At 33.8% G+C, this 16,987-nt stretch overlaps 1 protein-coding gene across 1 annotated transcript in view; it reads right to left on the bottom strand.

The window, feature by feature from the left end:
- Trat1 (T cell receptor associated transmembrane adaptor 1) overlaps positions 1–14,620 on the bottom strand; it is a 38,515-nt gene extending 23,895 nt beyond the window's left edge. The window contains exons 1-2 of the mRNA XM_004835833.4: positions 14,460–14,620; positions 1,640–1,750 (exon numbers count right to left, since the gene is read on the bottom strand). Coding sequence (XP_004835890.1) covers positions 1,640–1,750; positions 14,460–14,466 — 118 coding nt within the window. The 5' untranslated portion in view covers positions 14,467–14,620. The remainder of the gene's footprint in view (positions 1–1,639; positions 1,751–14,459) is intronic.
- Between the last annotated feature and the right edge of the window lie 2,367 nt (positions 14,621–16,987).

Below are 16,987 nucleotides of genomic sequence, written 5' to 3'. Positions count from 1 at the left end.
GCTGTATTTGATTTTAGAATAATTACTGAAAGTAATGCTTACTTGGAATTTCACTTCAGCTGTAGAATTGATATAATAGAGATCCTAAAAGAATGTTGGGCTTCTGACTGAAATATTCATCAGCAATATAAAGGTACATGCACTGGTAGAAACCATTCTGGTCAGAGAATGAGGAAATGTGGGCCCTTTAGCCCTGACTTTGCTGCTATTGGTGGATATGTAATCTCAGTTATGTCACTTCATCATGCCTCTCACATTTCTTTTTAAAAATTTGCATGACAGTTCTTTTCTTTCCATATTTTATATTGGCATCACAAATACTTACGATGCTTCTGTTATGAGGATCAAGGACAATCACTGCAAACTGACCATTGTTCTAAATTGGATTCGTGCAATTTTTTTTGAACACATGTTTTACTTAATTTTTTAATCTTAGTTTTATTTCATCTTTTAAAAGAAAACACTTTAACTCTTTCTTTTCTATTATTTTATGACCGCTTACATATCCTGCTCCAAAGAGTTTCTTGACTTCAGAATACTAAGACACCTCCCAGAAATAAGTGTGCTTAGCTTGGCAAGGGTAGCAAAGGCCTATAGTCCCATATACTTGGGAAGCTGAAACAAGAGGATCTCACATTTGAGAACAGCCTGGACAACTTAGCAAAAGCTTAACTCAAAATAAAATTTTAAAAAGGGCTAAAGATATAACTCAATGGTAGAGTGTTTGCCTAGCATGTGTGACCCTCTGGGTTTGATCCCAAGAAAGAAAGAAAGAAAGAAAGAAAGAAAGAAAGAAAGAAAGAAAGAAAGAAAGAAAGAAAGAAAGAAAGAAAGAAAGAAAGGAAGGAAGGAAGGAAGGAAGGAAGGAAGGAAGGAAGGAAGGAAGGAAAGAAGGAAAGAAAGAAGGAAAGAAGGAAGAAGGGAGGGAAGAAAGAAGGAAAGAAAGGAAAGAAAGGAAGAAAGAAATGAGATTTTATCCTTTTATCCATCCACCTGTCTATATATCAATTTGTGTATGTTAAAGACCCCAGTACAAAGTATTTCAGTTGCTGCACTTTATGCTGTTTCCATCATGGCATATGCAAGTAAAAGCCACCTGGCTAAAACCACTGTCCAGCCTGTTGAAAGTGAAAAGCTGCCATGGTAGATCCTCCTGGCTATACTCCTAGACTTTATCTAGACCCATGGCTCAGTGTGTTGCTTTGCCAGTCCTATTCTGAGTCCGCTTCAGTCTGGGGCCCTGTCCAGAGCCTGACTGATCTTGAGAAGACTGAGAAGGGATGAACCTTGAAAAGCTACTTTTCACTTTTCTCATCATGCATCAGAAAGGACCTTTGCAGCTATCATTTCATAGGTTGTTCTATCAGAGGAGGAAAAGTGCATTTATCAGGATAATCCCTTCTAACCCTATACCTGAGGCAGAGACAAAGCTAAATTTGGTGTTTTTTTCATATGTCTAATATGATCATATTCTTAAATTAAGAGAACCCTTAGGGTAAAAAAATCAAATAGATTTTCTACAGATGAAATATCCTACTAGATGACATTTCATAAAATTGCTTACTTCTGTCAGTTTTCCAGTGACTTCATAGTCTTCATTCAACCAGGTTCCATACAGTTATTTATTAAAATGTCTTACCTTGTCGCTGCTTTTCTATATAGTGGGAAATATTGAAGATCAGCGATATAATTAGAGCCAAACCCAACAAGGCTAGAAGTCCCCAGAGGAAAAAGGGGCATTCAGTGCTTCCTGGAAACAAAAATAAAGATATGGATGATATAGTTAGTAGCTCACCACCCATTTGCTTGAATCAGGTTAGTTTCACAATTAAAACCATTGCATTTATTCTGCCAGGACATTAATCAACACCAACAAGCAAAGACGGATTTCAAAGTGGGTGTTGGTGATTAAGTCCTCGAGTTCAGCATGGGCAAAATGAAACCAGTTTCCTACATTCCTTAGACAAAAGAGAAGATATTTTCAGTCCATTAAAAGATGAAAAGTGGCGACTGATTATAAAAACTATGGTTCAAAATCAAGAATATCCTAACTAGTAAGAATCATAATTTGCTGTACTTTTCCTTTACTTTAACCTTCAGACTAAAAATCACATATATTTTCATTATTCACAGAAAACCACTTTTTCCTTTCCAAAATTCCTGCAATATAAGATACTATGTGTGGGGATATAATAATTCTGGAATCATAGCAACCCAGTTTTGTTAGTGCCATGAATGAGCACCAGAGTTTATTATGGTTCTCTTTCTCCTTGTGAAGGCCCCATTTGTCATTTTATTCTTGAGCATGAAGAGAGTTTTGTGGCATGTTGCTTGTCAGTTGCTCTTGATAATTTATAGCTATCTTTACTCACACAGAGTTCACCGAAAAATGTATACACCCTTCAGGAAAAAAAATAGTATGATGTTTTTTAACAGAAGGTGTTACCCTCAAATGGGTGCCCTATAGGATGTTGTATAACATAAAAAACTCACTACTCTGCTGGCCCTTAGAGAAGAAATTGAAAATGCATATGTAGCAGTCTCAATGGCCAAGATTACTCAAGGAGCAATTTGCCATACTAATAAATGTATGGAAGCTAATGGCCACCATTTTCAGCACCTTTTGTAATTGTAGAGGCCAAAGGTGATTTGTAGTAACCTCGTGATATCTCAATAAATTTAGTATTAAAATATTTATATATGCTTTTCTTTTTCCTGAAGTGTGTATACATTTTTTTGGTAGATTCTGAATGACAACTAAAATAATTTGCTTGATTTGATGTATCTTAGTAGTCTGATCTCCATATGACCCATGTGATAGGCTGATCTCAGGACAGTAACTTATAATTCTATATCATATTTATTTATTCAACCAGTATCAATTAGACAGAGCTTCTGAATCAGGAGCTAGGAAACCAAAGATAAAGACAATACAAAATAAAACAAGCCATAATCCTCACTCTCAAGAAACTCTGTTTAGATGGGGACATAAATGTTAAATGCATAATTAGAAATGCAGTGTGAAGATAGCCACAATGGGGATCATATTTCTTCACAGTCCCAACTCTCTGGGTATAAGACTATTTAAAATCAATGACCATTTTAGGCCTTTCAAAGAAATTACAATACCAGTATATTAAACAGTAAACAAAACATACAATCTCTTAACAGGGGGTAAATTAGCTTTGCTTCTCTAGTCTGCTTTTAAAGTATCAAATAAAAATTCTCTAAACCAAAATATGTGTTATGCTGCTCTACATTACTTATTTTTTATATCTCACATTTAGCACTTGAATTGTGATTTTTTCTTCAACTTGTCATTGACATTTCAGTGGTTGTTCAGCTGCTCTCAGTGGTCCTGTGTATTTGAGCTGGCCTCACTGATTTTTAAATGTTCACAGGCAGGCATATGAAGGATTAAGTATAGAAAATGTGTATTATTTGATTATTATATAGTTTTGTATATATAAATGCATATAATTTGCATATTGCTTGTTACATATATACACTGCTTTAGTCTGAACTAATTTGAATCTCTTTTGATGCCAAAAAATTGTGTTTATTATTTCCTCTTTAATAAAGTACCATGTTATTTCTAGATGTTCAAAATACCTTAAAGTCTACTTAGAATAGTGCTATTTATGCATTTTATTCTGCAAACCCATAGAATGTATGCTTTGTAAGTTTTTTCAAGAATTAATTAATAAATTGAAAATATTAACTGATAATGGTAGTGAAATGTGTGACTTTATTTTCCTTAGGAGAATTTGAGAAGGCTTAAATAGTCCTTTGCCCTCTAAAAATTAATTTGATTAAAACCACTATTTTTACAAGGTAAAAGGTCTGGTTTATTTCTCATGAACATAAGCCTACTAAATATTTATGAGAATGGTGCTGCATAATAACTATTAACTATATTAGATATGTTAGAAATTCTGTGTATCACATGATACTGCCTATATTCCTAAAATTGATTTTTAGATATTTAGCTGTACACTTAATAAATGATAATAAATTTTTAAAATTCCAAATGCCAAAATATAGAATAACATATAACATAACATGCTATGTTTCTCTACTGAAATCTAAATGGGGCATATTATACTAATTAGCCTTTTTAAACTAGTAGTGTTTGGGAAATTTTTTATCATGTCTGTGTGTTATTTTTAGTGTCTGCCTAGAGTTCTACAGTGTTGTTGAGATATAATTCATCTAGCTGTTTTGCTAGGATGGACAAGTTAATTTTTAAAAACATTTTTCCCATTCAAGAAATTATGCAGAAAACATCACTGGGTGTTTTGTGCATATGTGGACTTCATCTGTACAAGAGGTGGTCGCTGGAAGTAGAATTTCTAGCCCCTAGAGCATGTTGAGAGTTTTTCAAGGTTTTGGAGATTGCTCCCCACTCCCCTCTCCTCCTCCTTACCCATCATGGATAATAATCCTTTTCAAGTGGCTGATGTAACTGTATTGCACAAAAGGAGGCCAGCAATCTGTCTCACTTGCCAAATGAGTCTGAGTTCCTTTCTTTGCTACTGAAGTACAGGGCCAAAGGGGCAATTTCTGTTTTTAAAGACCTTCACTCTTGTTTTCTTCTTATGCATTCATTTAAATACCGATAATCTAGGTGCAGTTCTAGGGGTTTCTTTTGAGATTTGTGACAATTTGAAAAACTTATAGATGAACCATATAGCCTAGAAATGTTGAAAAATTAAGAAAAAAGATATGAATCAATAAAATGTATGTAGCTAATAGTCTATTTTATAATTTACTACTATAAAATACACATAAGTCTTCTGTAAAGAGCTGAAAATTATTAAAATGTGTGCACACAAACACTTATAGGCCATCTAGCCATCCATTTATAGTCAAGAAAATGTAAACAAAGTAAAGATGCAACCTGAAAATCAGAACTGTTTTGTTTTTTGGGTTTTTTTTTTTTTTTTTTTTTGGTACTGGGGATTGAACTCAGGACCTTGCACTTGGGAGGCAGGCGCGGGGCCACTGACCTAAATCCCCAGCCCCTGAACTCAGAACTGTATGAAATTACCCATAGTAGTACTAAACTACAATTTCTTGTTGCTACTGTGGTGAGTTCAAATATTCCAAGTGTCCTTTTCAAACACCTTATGATGTTCACCATCTTCTTGTGACTTCATCTTTCCAGTAAACTGCATATGGCAGTAAAAAGTGGTCTTGTGGTTCTTGCCTATTTTTAATCATATATAATTTATATGATATACAAAAGATACATTAATCAACTATATTATCATTAAAACTTCTGATCAACAACATTAAAGTGGCAGGTAGGTTTTGATGAGAGTCAGAAATCACATGCAGGACCGGGGATTAGCTCAGTGGTCCTACCACCTGCCTCACAAGCACAAGGTCCTGAGTTCGATCCGTGGTACCAAAATAAAAGAAATCACATGCAAATTCATGACTGGGGGATCAGTGCCTCCTCTCCAAGTTGCTCAAGGATCCACTGTACTTCCAAACTTATTTTTTCTGTTTAGAAATTGCTATGCACAGGGACCTGGGATTTAATTGTACCAACTAGACTGTTAACTATTTTCCCCTTAATAACTCTATGGTGCTCTTTTCCTGTGAACCAAACATGCTTCCATTTCTTTTGGTTGCCCAATATTCCATTGTTTGGATTTTGCATAACTTATTTAAGCAATAGTTTATTACTAGATATTAAAGGTATTTCTAATTTTTTAGTTACTATAATCTATATGGTGATGAATGTCTTTATAGTTAAAACTATATACACAGACTTGATTTTGTTTTAGGTTATGTTTTTGAAGATCTATTACTGGATGAAAGGATATACATAATTTAAAGGACTCTGATATCTTGACAATTCAAGGTTTTATAAGTAAAGTAGTACATACATGCTTCTCAGGTGAGTCTGGCTCTGTTTCTATTTGTTCAATTGGCACTGGTTTTATGTTTACTGGTGTTTCCATTCATCCACACTGCACTAACCACTACTTCTTACCATCAAGTGTCTTCCTGTCCCCAAATGCTCCAGTCCTGTACAGTCTCTGGAGAAAGATGTCCCTTTTTACTTCTCTTTAGCTTGTGACATAGGTTCATTAGGACAAAATGTCTGATCCTATATCTGCACTGAACATAGAGGTTATCACACTTTTCTTTCATTATCATAAACTATATCCCCAAAATGTTACTTCAATTTCCTGCCTTGGGAAATCTTCCACAAGTCCTGTGACTTATCTGCCTTAACCTCCCAGTCATATATGGTGCTACACTCATCCTGAAGCGCTTGTAATTTTCAATACAAAATACTTACCGTGTCCTGTTTCTATGTGTCTGTATAGTTGCCCCTTTGCCTGACATTCCTTTTCTCTCAGCCATCTAAAAACTAACTAGATATCTTTTATGATCACCCTCTCTTTGAAGATTTCCCTCAATGCTGTCTGCACTCAACCATGTGACATGCTATGCTTTCCTTTACACTATAACAAATATTACAGTAGTTATTTATGCATAAAGCTCTCCAACTAAACTCTGAACTTTCCAAAGGGCAAAAACTGTCTCATTTATCTTTGTCTTCATGCCTTAGTTTCCTTGTTTGTGAAAAGGTAGTGATAATAAATTCATATTCCTATGAGGATTGAGTTAAGACATATAATGAGATTTTTTGAATAGTGTTGTTCACTACTAAAAGATTCAATAAATGTTAGCTATGTTGTTATCTTTATTATTAATATCTTACTGCTAGTGAGATTCCTCCTTATTTCTACAATATTCAGTACAAAGTAGCTGCTTATCAAACATGTGTCAGGTCACTAAATGAAGAGTGGTATGAAAAGGGATAGTGTAATGGCTGAGGGCCAACAAAAAGGTTTTGATCAAGTACATAGACATGACCACAGCCGAAGAAGTCTAGACAGGTCCACAAGCTAAAAAAAAGACAGTTTGAAGATTCTGTGCCATTTATCTCTAGCACCATTGAAGGGAAAGTGCCTACCTTCCAATAGCTAGGAAATAAATCCCTGGGAAAAGAAGAGTAATTTATTAGGCCACTATGGCTTTGGCAAAAATGGTCAATAGTGCCCTAATTCTGTTTGCTCTACTTGTAATCTATGTTTACCAGGAATCTGTTTTTTATTAATTTGTTTCTCAGGAATCTTGAACCAAGGAACTTGATGCTAATACTAGCAATTAGTTAGATTTACAAAGGTATTTGCTACTATAAATGTAAAAGTTTATTTTCTTTTGAGAGTTTAATTAGTATTAGTAAAATTTCTAGATAAAATAATTTGGAAACCACTACTGGTTGAGCTAAGCTCTATGAGCCCAATCATAAATATATGTTTGCAAAAAACCAGAATGTTTATCTTATAACTTTTTTTTTTTTTTGGTACTGGGGATTGAACTCAGGTCCTTGCGCTTGCAAGGCAGGCAGCAGAACCACTGAGCTAAATCCCCAGCCCCTTATAAGTATCATTGTAAGAAGAAATAATCTTTTGACATAATAATTTGGGGAAGCATAAAATGAAGATATACTTGCCTTCTTTTCTCTTTTCAGCTTTTACCTTAAATATCTAAAAGAAAATGGACATTTTTTGTATGTTGATAACTTCATTTTTCACCGGAGCCTCATAAAAGTTATTCTTTCTACTTGTTGATAGAGAAATAAATGGCTAAAAAATAACAATTAATTCTTAAATTATTTTTTACAGGTGACCATCATTTAAAAAATTGTAAGCCTAGCAATTAAATAGGACAGCAACAATTATTTAGTATACTATCTTATAGTATAACTTTCCTACTAACATATTTTGCAACTTATTTATTATAAAGTTTACAAAAACATTTTGTTGCTTGAAAGTAAGTATTTAATGAATATATTAGCAATTTATCTTTGACTACATTGGACTTGTAACTCTAACTCTGCTTAAAATATGCCCTAGTCTAGAATTATTGTATCAAATCTCTATACTATATGTGTTGGAATCTTGATTATTCACTAATCATATACTAAAAAGATATAAAATTGATTGTGGAAAGTAATTTTAACCCTACCTGAATGAAACTACATGAATCTACCCCTGAATGGAAGTAGAAGAGGCTTTGATAGCTTTCTACTCTACATATCCCAGTTATGTTTCCAAACTTTAGTAAGAGAATGTTAACACTGCATCCGTCTGACCATTAAAGCATATGATCTGCCCTAAATTGGTAAATTAGAGTTAAACTTCAGATTGTCATAAAATAAAGCCTAAAATTCTCATTATTCTCTTCCATTTTGCATATTTTCTGACTTTATTATTATTATTACTATTATTTTGTTACCGGGGATCGAACTCAGGACCTTGTGTTTGTGAGGCAGGTGCAGTGCCACTGAGCTAAATCTCCAGCCCCTGACTTTATTATTAAGGAAAATAAGACATTCTTTAAGAAAATGTACTGGGCAGAGTACATTAATTATTATATTAATTATAAGGATACTGTATTAGTCCTTTATCATCACTAGAACAAAATACTCAAAGGAGGAGAGGCTTAATTTAGCTCACAGTTTCAGTAGATCCAGTCCATGGTCACTAGGTGCCAAGGCAGCACCTACATGGCAGAGAAAAGCTGCTGAAGTCATGGCATGAGGAAGCAAAGAGGCAGAGTGGAAAGAGGAGCTGATGACAAGAATACTGTCTGATAGGTGAAGCCACCTATGACCAGTCTCTAACTAGGCCAGAGGATTGGCCATTGGAACAGTAGCTTAACCCACTGATGAGTATAGTGACCCCATGATCAATCACCTTTCCAAAGTCCCACCTCTGAACACTAGACTTTTAGGGCCATTTTAGATGATATAAACCATAACATACCATGGACTAGAAGATATTATTTACTTATTTGTTTATTTATTTTTGGTATCGGGGGTCGAACTTGGGTCCTTGCGCTTGCGCAGCAGGCGGCAAAACTACTGAGCTAAATCCCTGGCCCTAGAACATATTATTTAATACATAATTTAGTGGCTCAAGTACAAGAACCCGTGATTTTCCTCAAAAGCTGGTACACTTTTACTTTTACAGCCCATGTGAATACTCTAGTTGATGATTTGTCTTTAACACACAATTTCCCTTAAGCAAATCTCTAGGATTATACAATACTTATGTTTATGACCTGTGTACCTTTGTCCTTATTTTCCCTTCTTCCCTAATTTATTTGGTTATCTTTTCTTCTAATGTTTCTACTTCTATATGGGGGAGGGACAAATAAATATAAAGATATAAAAATATAATGACAAACCTTTAGCATTTACCACCCACAGGAGAACTAGTAAAATCAATCTTTCTGCTTAGTGCTTTCTTTATTTCCATTGCCCACAGTACCTACTATTTTGTATACACTCAAACAACTGTGGTTTGGGTAAATAAAATATAGTACAATATATAAAGTCATGCTTCAAGAAAGTAAGCAGAAAGCTCTAATTTTGTTTTTAAAACTACTCTAAATGTACCATTCTATCATATGTCCAAAATTATAAGTCAAACAGAAATTTTGCTTTCCCTTTCCAGTTATGGGAAGAATTGAAATAGTTACATTACTCTATTAATTGCTACAAGAAGACAATTTTGCTCTCAGCTACAAAGAAACAACCAAATCAATACCATAGACCTACATTTTCCACTAAAATCTCTAAGATAAGTCCTTTTAATGTTCATGATATATGTCAACATTATTAAGGCAAGAACTTGAACCACATTGTGCATTCCTTTAGGGTTGTGTTTTATCATTAAGTAACACAATGAATTTGTTTCATATAAACAATTGGAGACATTTTAAAACACAAGCTTAAATCCAGTATGTAGGAAGTGATTTAGGCATGTGGAGGGGTAGTTTAGCATGGTCTTGAAGTGTTTTTTTCTGATTTTAGAAGTCTAGAATTCCTAACATTTATGCTTTCCAAGATTTTTTTTCCCTTTAGTAGTGTGATCTGAGTTCTAAGTAGGATTTCATTTAGAAGCTTTGTCTTCCATGATATTCTTGATATCTGTCACACTCTTTTGATTGCCAACAATAAATACACAATGAAAAACAAAACACATGAGAAGAGTAGATATTGGTGGAAATTTTCAACAGATCTGAATAAATGTTCACACACAAACACACACACACACACACACACATACACAGAAATTTAACACCTCCCCTTGCCTAGTAATTCTCTGAACCCAGTGTAAATGTCTCTTTATCCCTGTGGGTAGCTACTTAGTACAGGCAGTGACTCTTACGATATTGGATGCAAAAAGTACTTAAAAATTCTTACCCAACAAGTGCAATCTTCAGTATCATTATTCATTAATTGTAATTATTTTCATTTATATAGCTTTTATCAATTCAAAATGAACTCCCACACAATTTTAATTTAGCTATTTACACTATTAAAAAGCAAAAGGTCTTGAGAAATTATTAGTAAGGAAATGAGAGCTAGAAAAATCAGGATTTAAGCTTCTATCTAGTTTTCAACTGCCAAGGGCTAATCATAGTGGGTTTAATTATAAGACCTCTGACTCCCTTAATGCCAACAGTAATTGGCAGGCACTATATTTGGAACCCAGCTAAGCAAATGTAATGTCTTTCTGCAGCAGTTTTGATTTATACAGGAACAATTAATAATAAAAAGCATAACTATAATGTTTTATTGTCTCTATTTCAGATTTTTAACTAAGTGTATGAGTTTACAGTATATAGTTTATAATACATAGGTTCTCTTAATGGATTCCTTTGGTTTATAAACCCTATCACAGCAGTGAATATCTCTTTGCATTCCACAAATGCAAATATTTATTTTAGGTACCCAGAAGTTTTAAAGAAAATTACTGACATTTTGATCCCCATGGGTCTACTTATCAAATGAGCTTTTTTTTTTTTTTAACATGGTGATGGTTTGGTGCTGAACAATGTACATTCTAATGATTTTGTGGACAAAAGGAACAAAGCCCACACTTCCAACTACTACTATACAGCTGTACCATCTCCATCAATAAAAGTCATTAGAATCATAGATATTAGCACAAGATAGGGCTTTCCAATCATTTCTGGCCTTTCAAGTAAATAACATACCATTCTAATTTAAAATCTCAAACCCACCAACCTTAGGTCAACGTGCACTACAAACAGATGGTTATTTGAGATGTGAACAGTATAGGTCTCAGAGTGCTCTGTGATGGGGAGAAGGAAAACAGGAATATCAGCTTTGGAATGCCTGTTTTTCAAACTGAGCAAGAAACTGAGAGTGGTCACTTACTAGTTGTGTGACTGGTTGTGTGCAAATCACTGAACTTCACTAAGCCAACTGTATAACCAGAGTTCCTATTCTCACCTGTATGACATCAAGGCCACCTCTTTCTAACACATAAGGAAGTTTCTCAATCAATACTTACTAAATTTAACTTTTAAAAAGTCCAGATATGGGAGTGAGGGGGAAGGTATATTTTAAGAGAGCATGTTAAGATTTCTCTAGGATAGATGCCTTGAAAACTTTAGAAATCCTTTGGAGATTGAAGTGCTGCCCAAATCCCTGCTGTAGACAAACCTCTCTCTATCTAGATTTAGTCACTCCATTTTGTATATGTCCTTAACTGTTTCTTATTAGAGAAGCACACTGAAAAGACTCAGAAGGCAGTGTGGTTGTGTGGGAAGCTTCATTTCACAAAATACTATGTGTCTTTTAATGTTTCAAGAAACTCTTCTAATTTTTTCTTCTATTTTTAATTTAGGAATGTTGAGATAATTAAATGAAATTTTACAATGTCTGAAAATTTTCCAATAATGAGATCTACTATCTACTAGCACTTTTGTGGGCATACATTCTGAGAGCTATGACCTGCAAGTGACAATATTTCCTGGATTAACTTTTTTTTAAATCACTGCCAAATATTACTTAAATCTTATGATGCAATGTTGTCTGTGACCCATCTTTAAGAATATCTGAGATTATAGGCCAGGGATTTAGCTCAGCAATGCCTCCGCCTGCCTTGCAAGCACAAGGTCCTGAGTTCGATTCCCGGTACAAAAAACCAAAAAAATTTTTAAAAAATTTTTTAAAAAAGGGCCGGGGATTTAGCTCAGTGGTTCTTCCACCTGCCTCACAAGCTCAAGGACCCGAGTTTAATCCCCAGTACAAAAAAAAAGAATATCTGAGATTAAAAGATGATTCATGAATTAGTCCGACCTAGTCTCTAAAAGAAAGAGTTTCATTCTACTCAGAAAGATGATTGAAGTTCATGAGAAGAAAAAACTGAGTAAAGAAAATGAGACACTTAAAACATAACAATGTGTAAACTAAATTATTAATTTTTTTAAAAACTAAATTAACAATAGCCCAAAGGATTTATTTTCACCATTTGATTTAGCTAGTGTTGATTTTTTTTAATGAATACAGAAACTACATAAGAATTATGATACCAGCACATTTCCTGTGACTTGATGACTACATGATTCTAGGTAGAAATAAAGATTTGAGTTTTTTGCTTCTTCTTTTTTTTTGCTTAACTATGAGTAATTGTGCTTTTGTGTGTGTTTTCAAATTTATTTTCTTTTTTCACCTATCTAAATATCAAAAATACTACCATCTGGTTCTCTTCTATATTAAGTTTCTGTTTTGTTTTGGCACTTAAGGCCTGAAGTTTGAAGGACAAACAGTGTATTTGTATCTTTTCTGTGGACTTGTAAAATTTCTAAAGTGACAGTGGAGGAGCTCCTATATTAAACCTGACAGGGAAATCTGAGCTATAAATGTTGGGGACATTTATCATATCCCTTCTAAATTTAGGATTAATTAGTTATGGAAATAGTTGAATGCCATATTCACTGCCATGAGCCTTCTCACTTCCCACACTTCCCAAGTTCCCCATCATCATCTGCTCAAGGAAACTGCATATAGTAATGCCATGTCCAGTTGTTGCTGTATACTAGTCAAACTAGAACAATTCTTTTGATTCTTTGGTCACCTATGAACTAGGAAAGCAAAAGAGAAGCATGAAAGTCATATGTTAGCAGATGTCCCATGTGTGATTCATCCAATTGATTTTAAGATCCAGCAAACAAAATACTGGGAAAGAAATTCACAAAAATTGTAAAATATATCTTCACTTGGTAATTGCGCCCATATGAATTGATATTAAAAGTATTATGAGCACAATAATTAAGCAAAAGATATAATGAGAATTAACAAATGATAGAATTATAAACAGTTTAAAAATCCATACAAAATGCTCAATGTTCAATCTCATTATCATCAAAGTAATGCATATTAAACAATGAGTAGAATATTAAATTTAAGAAATTTTTTAAATGAAACCTGTCTATTAAAGAGAAGCATTGTTAGAATGAGAGTAAATTGGCATCACCCTTGGAAAAGTAATTTGGCAATAATGAGGCTTAAAATGTTCATAATCTCTTACTAATTCCAATTCTAAATATCTTTCCTAAAAATTACACATAGAAGAGGCTATAGAACTGTTCATTTTTCTTTCATTATGAAATTTAAAACTGGATACAATGTAAATGTCCTACCATAAACAAATGACTAAATAAATGATAATTAATGCAACAGACATCATTTTGTGCATTCATTTAAAATGATTAGGCAGAAATTACAATAAAAGGAAAATAGTTATTTTATTATAGGAGTGAAAAAAGCTGATATATGACTTAAACTACAAATTAATATTTCACATATGAAAATAAAACTAGAATATACAGAAATAACAATTGGAAGGAAATAAAACAATATTTTGTGGTTTTCAGGTGATAGGAAATACTTAAGATTTTTCCTTTTGTGTATATTTCACAGTGCTTCTACTTTACCTAACCTGGATTATTCTTTTACAAGCAAAAGATGTTGGTTAATGAAAAAGAAAGTACATAAACAGTGCAAGAGGAATGAACCATCAGTGTAGACTAATAATAGCAAATCGATGTGGATCGAACTCAAGATTCATTGCATGAGCAACTGAATTTTCACTGGGCTTTTCAAAACTGTCATCTCTCTGAAGGTTACAAATGGATTGATTACTGAGAAGACACTCTCACGCCTAATTTTTAGTGTTAGAATGCATTTACTCCCATCTTGCTTTATATCTAAAGTAAACGAAAGAGGACTGAGCATGGTCAACAAAAGCTTCCTTAAAAATAACAAGTATTTTGCATGGCATAGTTGCCAATAAACACTTACTGAACAGCTACAACTAGCTTTGTGCTAAATACAGTCCAACTTTTTTTGCTTTGAAGAGAAAATAGTCAATTTGTACTGGTTAATGAATTTCAAAATACTAGTTATACTGAAGGGTGTTGCACATTTAAAAAAATAATTGTGCTAGCTGATTTACTCTTCAAATATTAAGTGTCTTTTAATTACCACTTGGAAATTATTAAGTGAATCTTTAGAATATAATGTAAAAAGTATTAAAAATTCCACTTACCTGACATGCTTCTTTTTTTAGAAAATTCCTTATGTAGCCATAAAGCAAATGGATGGATTAAAAATGCTCCCACAAACTTTTCCCTCCACTAATGTTGCCCTCTTATATTAGGAGCAGCATGGTCCTAAAATTGGTCTTTATCAGTGGCTCAGGTTGCTTTTCTGTTTCTTAAAATCTTTTGTGTGTAATTTGTTCAGTTACAAACAGGAAATGTGGTGATGGAGGTTTCTAGAGCTGAGATCTGAAACCAGTAGACTTACATTGTTGTGTAACGTGGGAAGAAAAATCTCCACTCTGCTTCTCCACTCTGGTATTTAAATTTTTATCAATAACTGGATCTAATTTAAAAATAAATAATTAAAGAAAGAGGCATCTTTTCTATCTCTGGAAAGAGTTCAGGTATCTATCTCATAAGAAAAGAAAATAAAGAATAAAAACTAACCCCTCACTATGCTAAGCTGTTGTGTTTTCTTTAAGACACAATGGCAGAAAAAGAATTAATAGTTTTGAGCATTTACTATGGACCAGGTGCTTTCTGGACATTTTGTCATCAGGAGTAGAGGTGTGTACATTACCTTCTGCCAGCTCTCTCCCCAGCCAGCCAGAGCCTAAGCCAGAGCCACCTGGAAAGCAAGCTCAACTGCCATCCCTGAGTCTCAATGCTAGAATTTCTTAAGTGTTACTGTACATAAGTATGCTACATGGTATCCGTTTAAAATGCAATAATTTAAAATCATGGGCCTACTAAATTAGAATATTTAAGGTGAGTCCCTGGAATATGAATTTTAACAAGGTCCCTCTCTTTTTAAAAAATGTTTAATTAACATATAATATATGTACACATTTATGAGATATTGTGTAATTCAGTACATTTATACAATATGTAATGAGCAGATCAGAGTAATTAGCATTTTCATCTCCTCCAACATTTATCTTTTCTATGTGTTGGTAAACTTTGGACTCTTCTAGTTATTTTGAAATATATCATAAATTGGTAGAGACTGTGGTTACCCTACTGTGCTATAGGGCACTAGAATTAATTCTGATCCAAATGTATTTTGGTAGCTGTTTTCTAATCTCTCATTATCTTTCCTCTCCGTTACCTTTCCTATCCTCTAGGAACCACTATTCTTATTCTCACTTCTATAAATCAACCTTCTTGACTTCTACAAATGAGTGAGCATATGTTTTTCTATATCTAGTCTATTTCATTTAACATGAAGTCATTCAGCTGCACCTATGGTGCTGCAAATGACAGAATTTTATTTTTCAATGGCTGAAAAATATTACATTGTCTATATACACCATATATTCTTATCCATTCATCTATTATTGAACACTTTGTTTCCATACCCTTGATTATTAAAATATATATGTGCTCAGGATGATGCTTTGAAAAACTCATACATTTGAGAATTGATCTTACTCATCATTAGAACTCCACAACCCAAAATTATATGTAGCACATTGTAGGTATTAATAAACATCCTCACACTGATTGAAAAATAAGACAATGGCAGAATCTTTGTTCCACTGTAGAAATAAATCTCTACTAATCAAAATGTAGTGTTTCCTTATTCTTTGGATGGGGTTAGCTAAGTACTAACAGATTTTTCTACTTCATTCACTTTCCCCAGAATATTTCCTGTAAATCATTGAATCAGTCTATAAACATAACTGAAATCACAAGATTTCCTAGTGTAATCTTCTGTGAAAAGCACTTTCAAATATAGTCCATGGAATCCTAGTCCTTAAAAAATTTTAGAAAACAAATGCTTCTAATATAAGTACATTTGGAAAACTCAAATATCATTTTCATCAGTATAGATGCATGTTTGTATATTAAAGGGTATTTAAATTGTGCAAAAAGGAAAGCAAAACGATCCTTTTATCAGAATCTTCTAAACTTGTTTTTCCAGAGGTGTCTACCAGCCACCCATTAGCAGGGTGACAGGTTCTATGAAGCTAGCCCAGATGCCCACAGACCAAGGCTTCTTAGGAACGGCAGTTTCAGTTTCATGTAGGGACCAGAGGACAACAAAGAATCAGAAGATTCCATCCTAGAATCTGAAGACTTCTGAAGTGATGATTCCCATGCAGGTTTGGATATTGGAAACATCAGTTCAAAAGGAGACCCCAACATGGCGAGGCCTTGAGGAGTTCAGCTTTGGTCCTACAAGAAGACTTGCAGGAGGACAAAAGCACCAGGCTCAAGAGAGATCAGCACAGGCTACTTAAGAATTTGCAACATTGGCTAAGCCCATATCCACTTATCCACTAGGACATGCAGGGAACATTGGAGAGAGAAAAGGTCTCAGGGTTGGGAATTTAGGTGCAAGCTTACTCTTGCTAAAGAATAAAATATTGTATGTTGATTTTCTAAAATGAGGGGAAAAGTGTTCCTTCTTTTTTCTGCTTTGCTTGATATAATTTATCAGTTAAAATGTTTATGAGCCTGCTGTTGTCATATAGGTAGGTTTTCAACCTAGGAATATACTTTCTTTAATAGGTGCTATTCAAATTTTATA

The sequence above is a fragment of the Heterocephalus glaber genome, unplaced genomic scaffold (assembly GCF_053883595.1).
Source record: "Heterocephalus glaber isolate CG9 unplaced genomic scaffold, H.glaber_assembly_v1.0 deba00000122, whole genome shotgun sequence".
NCBI lineage: Eukaryota > Metazoa > Chordata > Mammalia > Rodentia > Bathyergidae > Heterocephalus > Heterocephalus glaber.
This window is presented reverse-complemented; position numbering and strand designations above follow the sequence as displayed.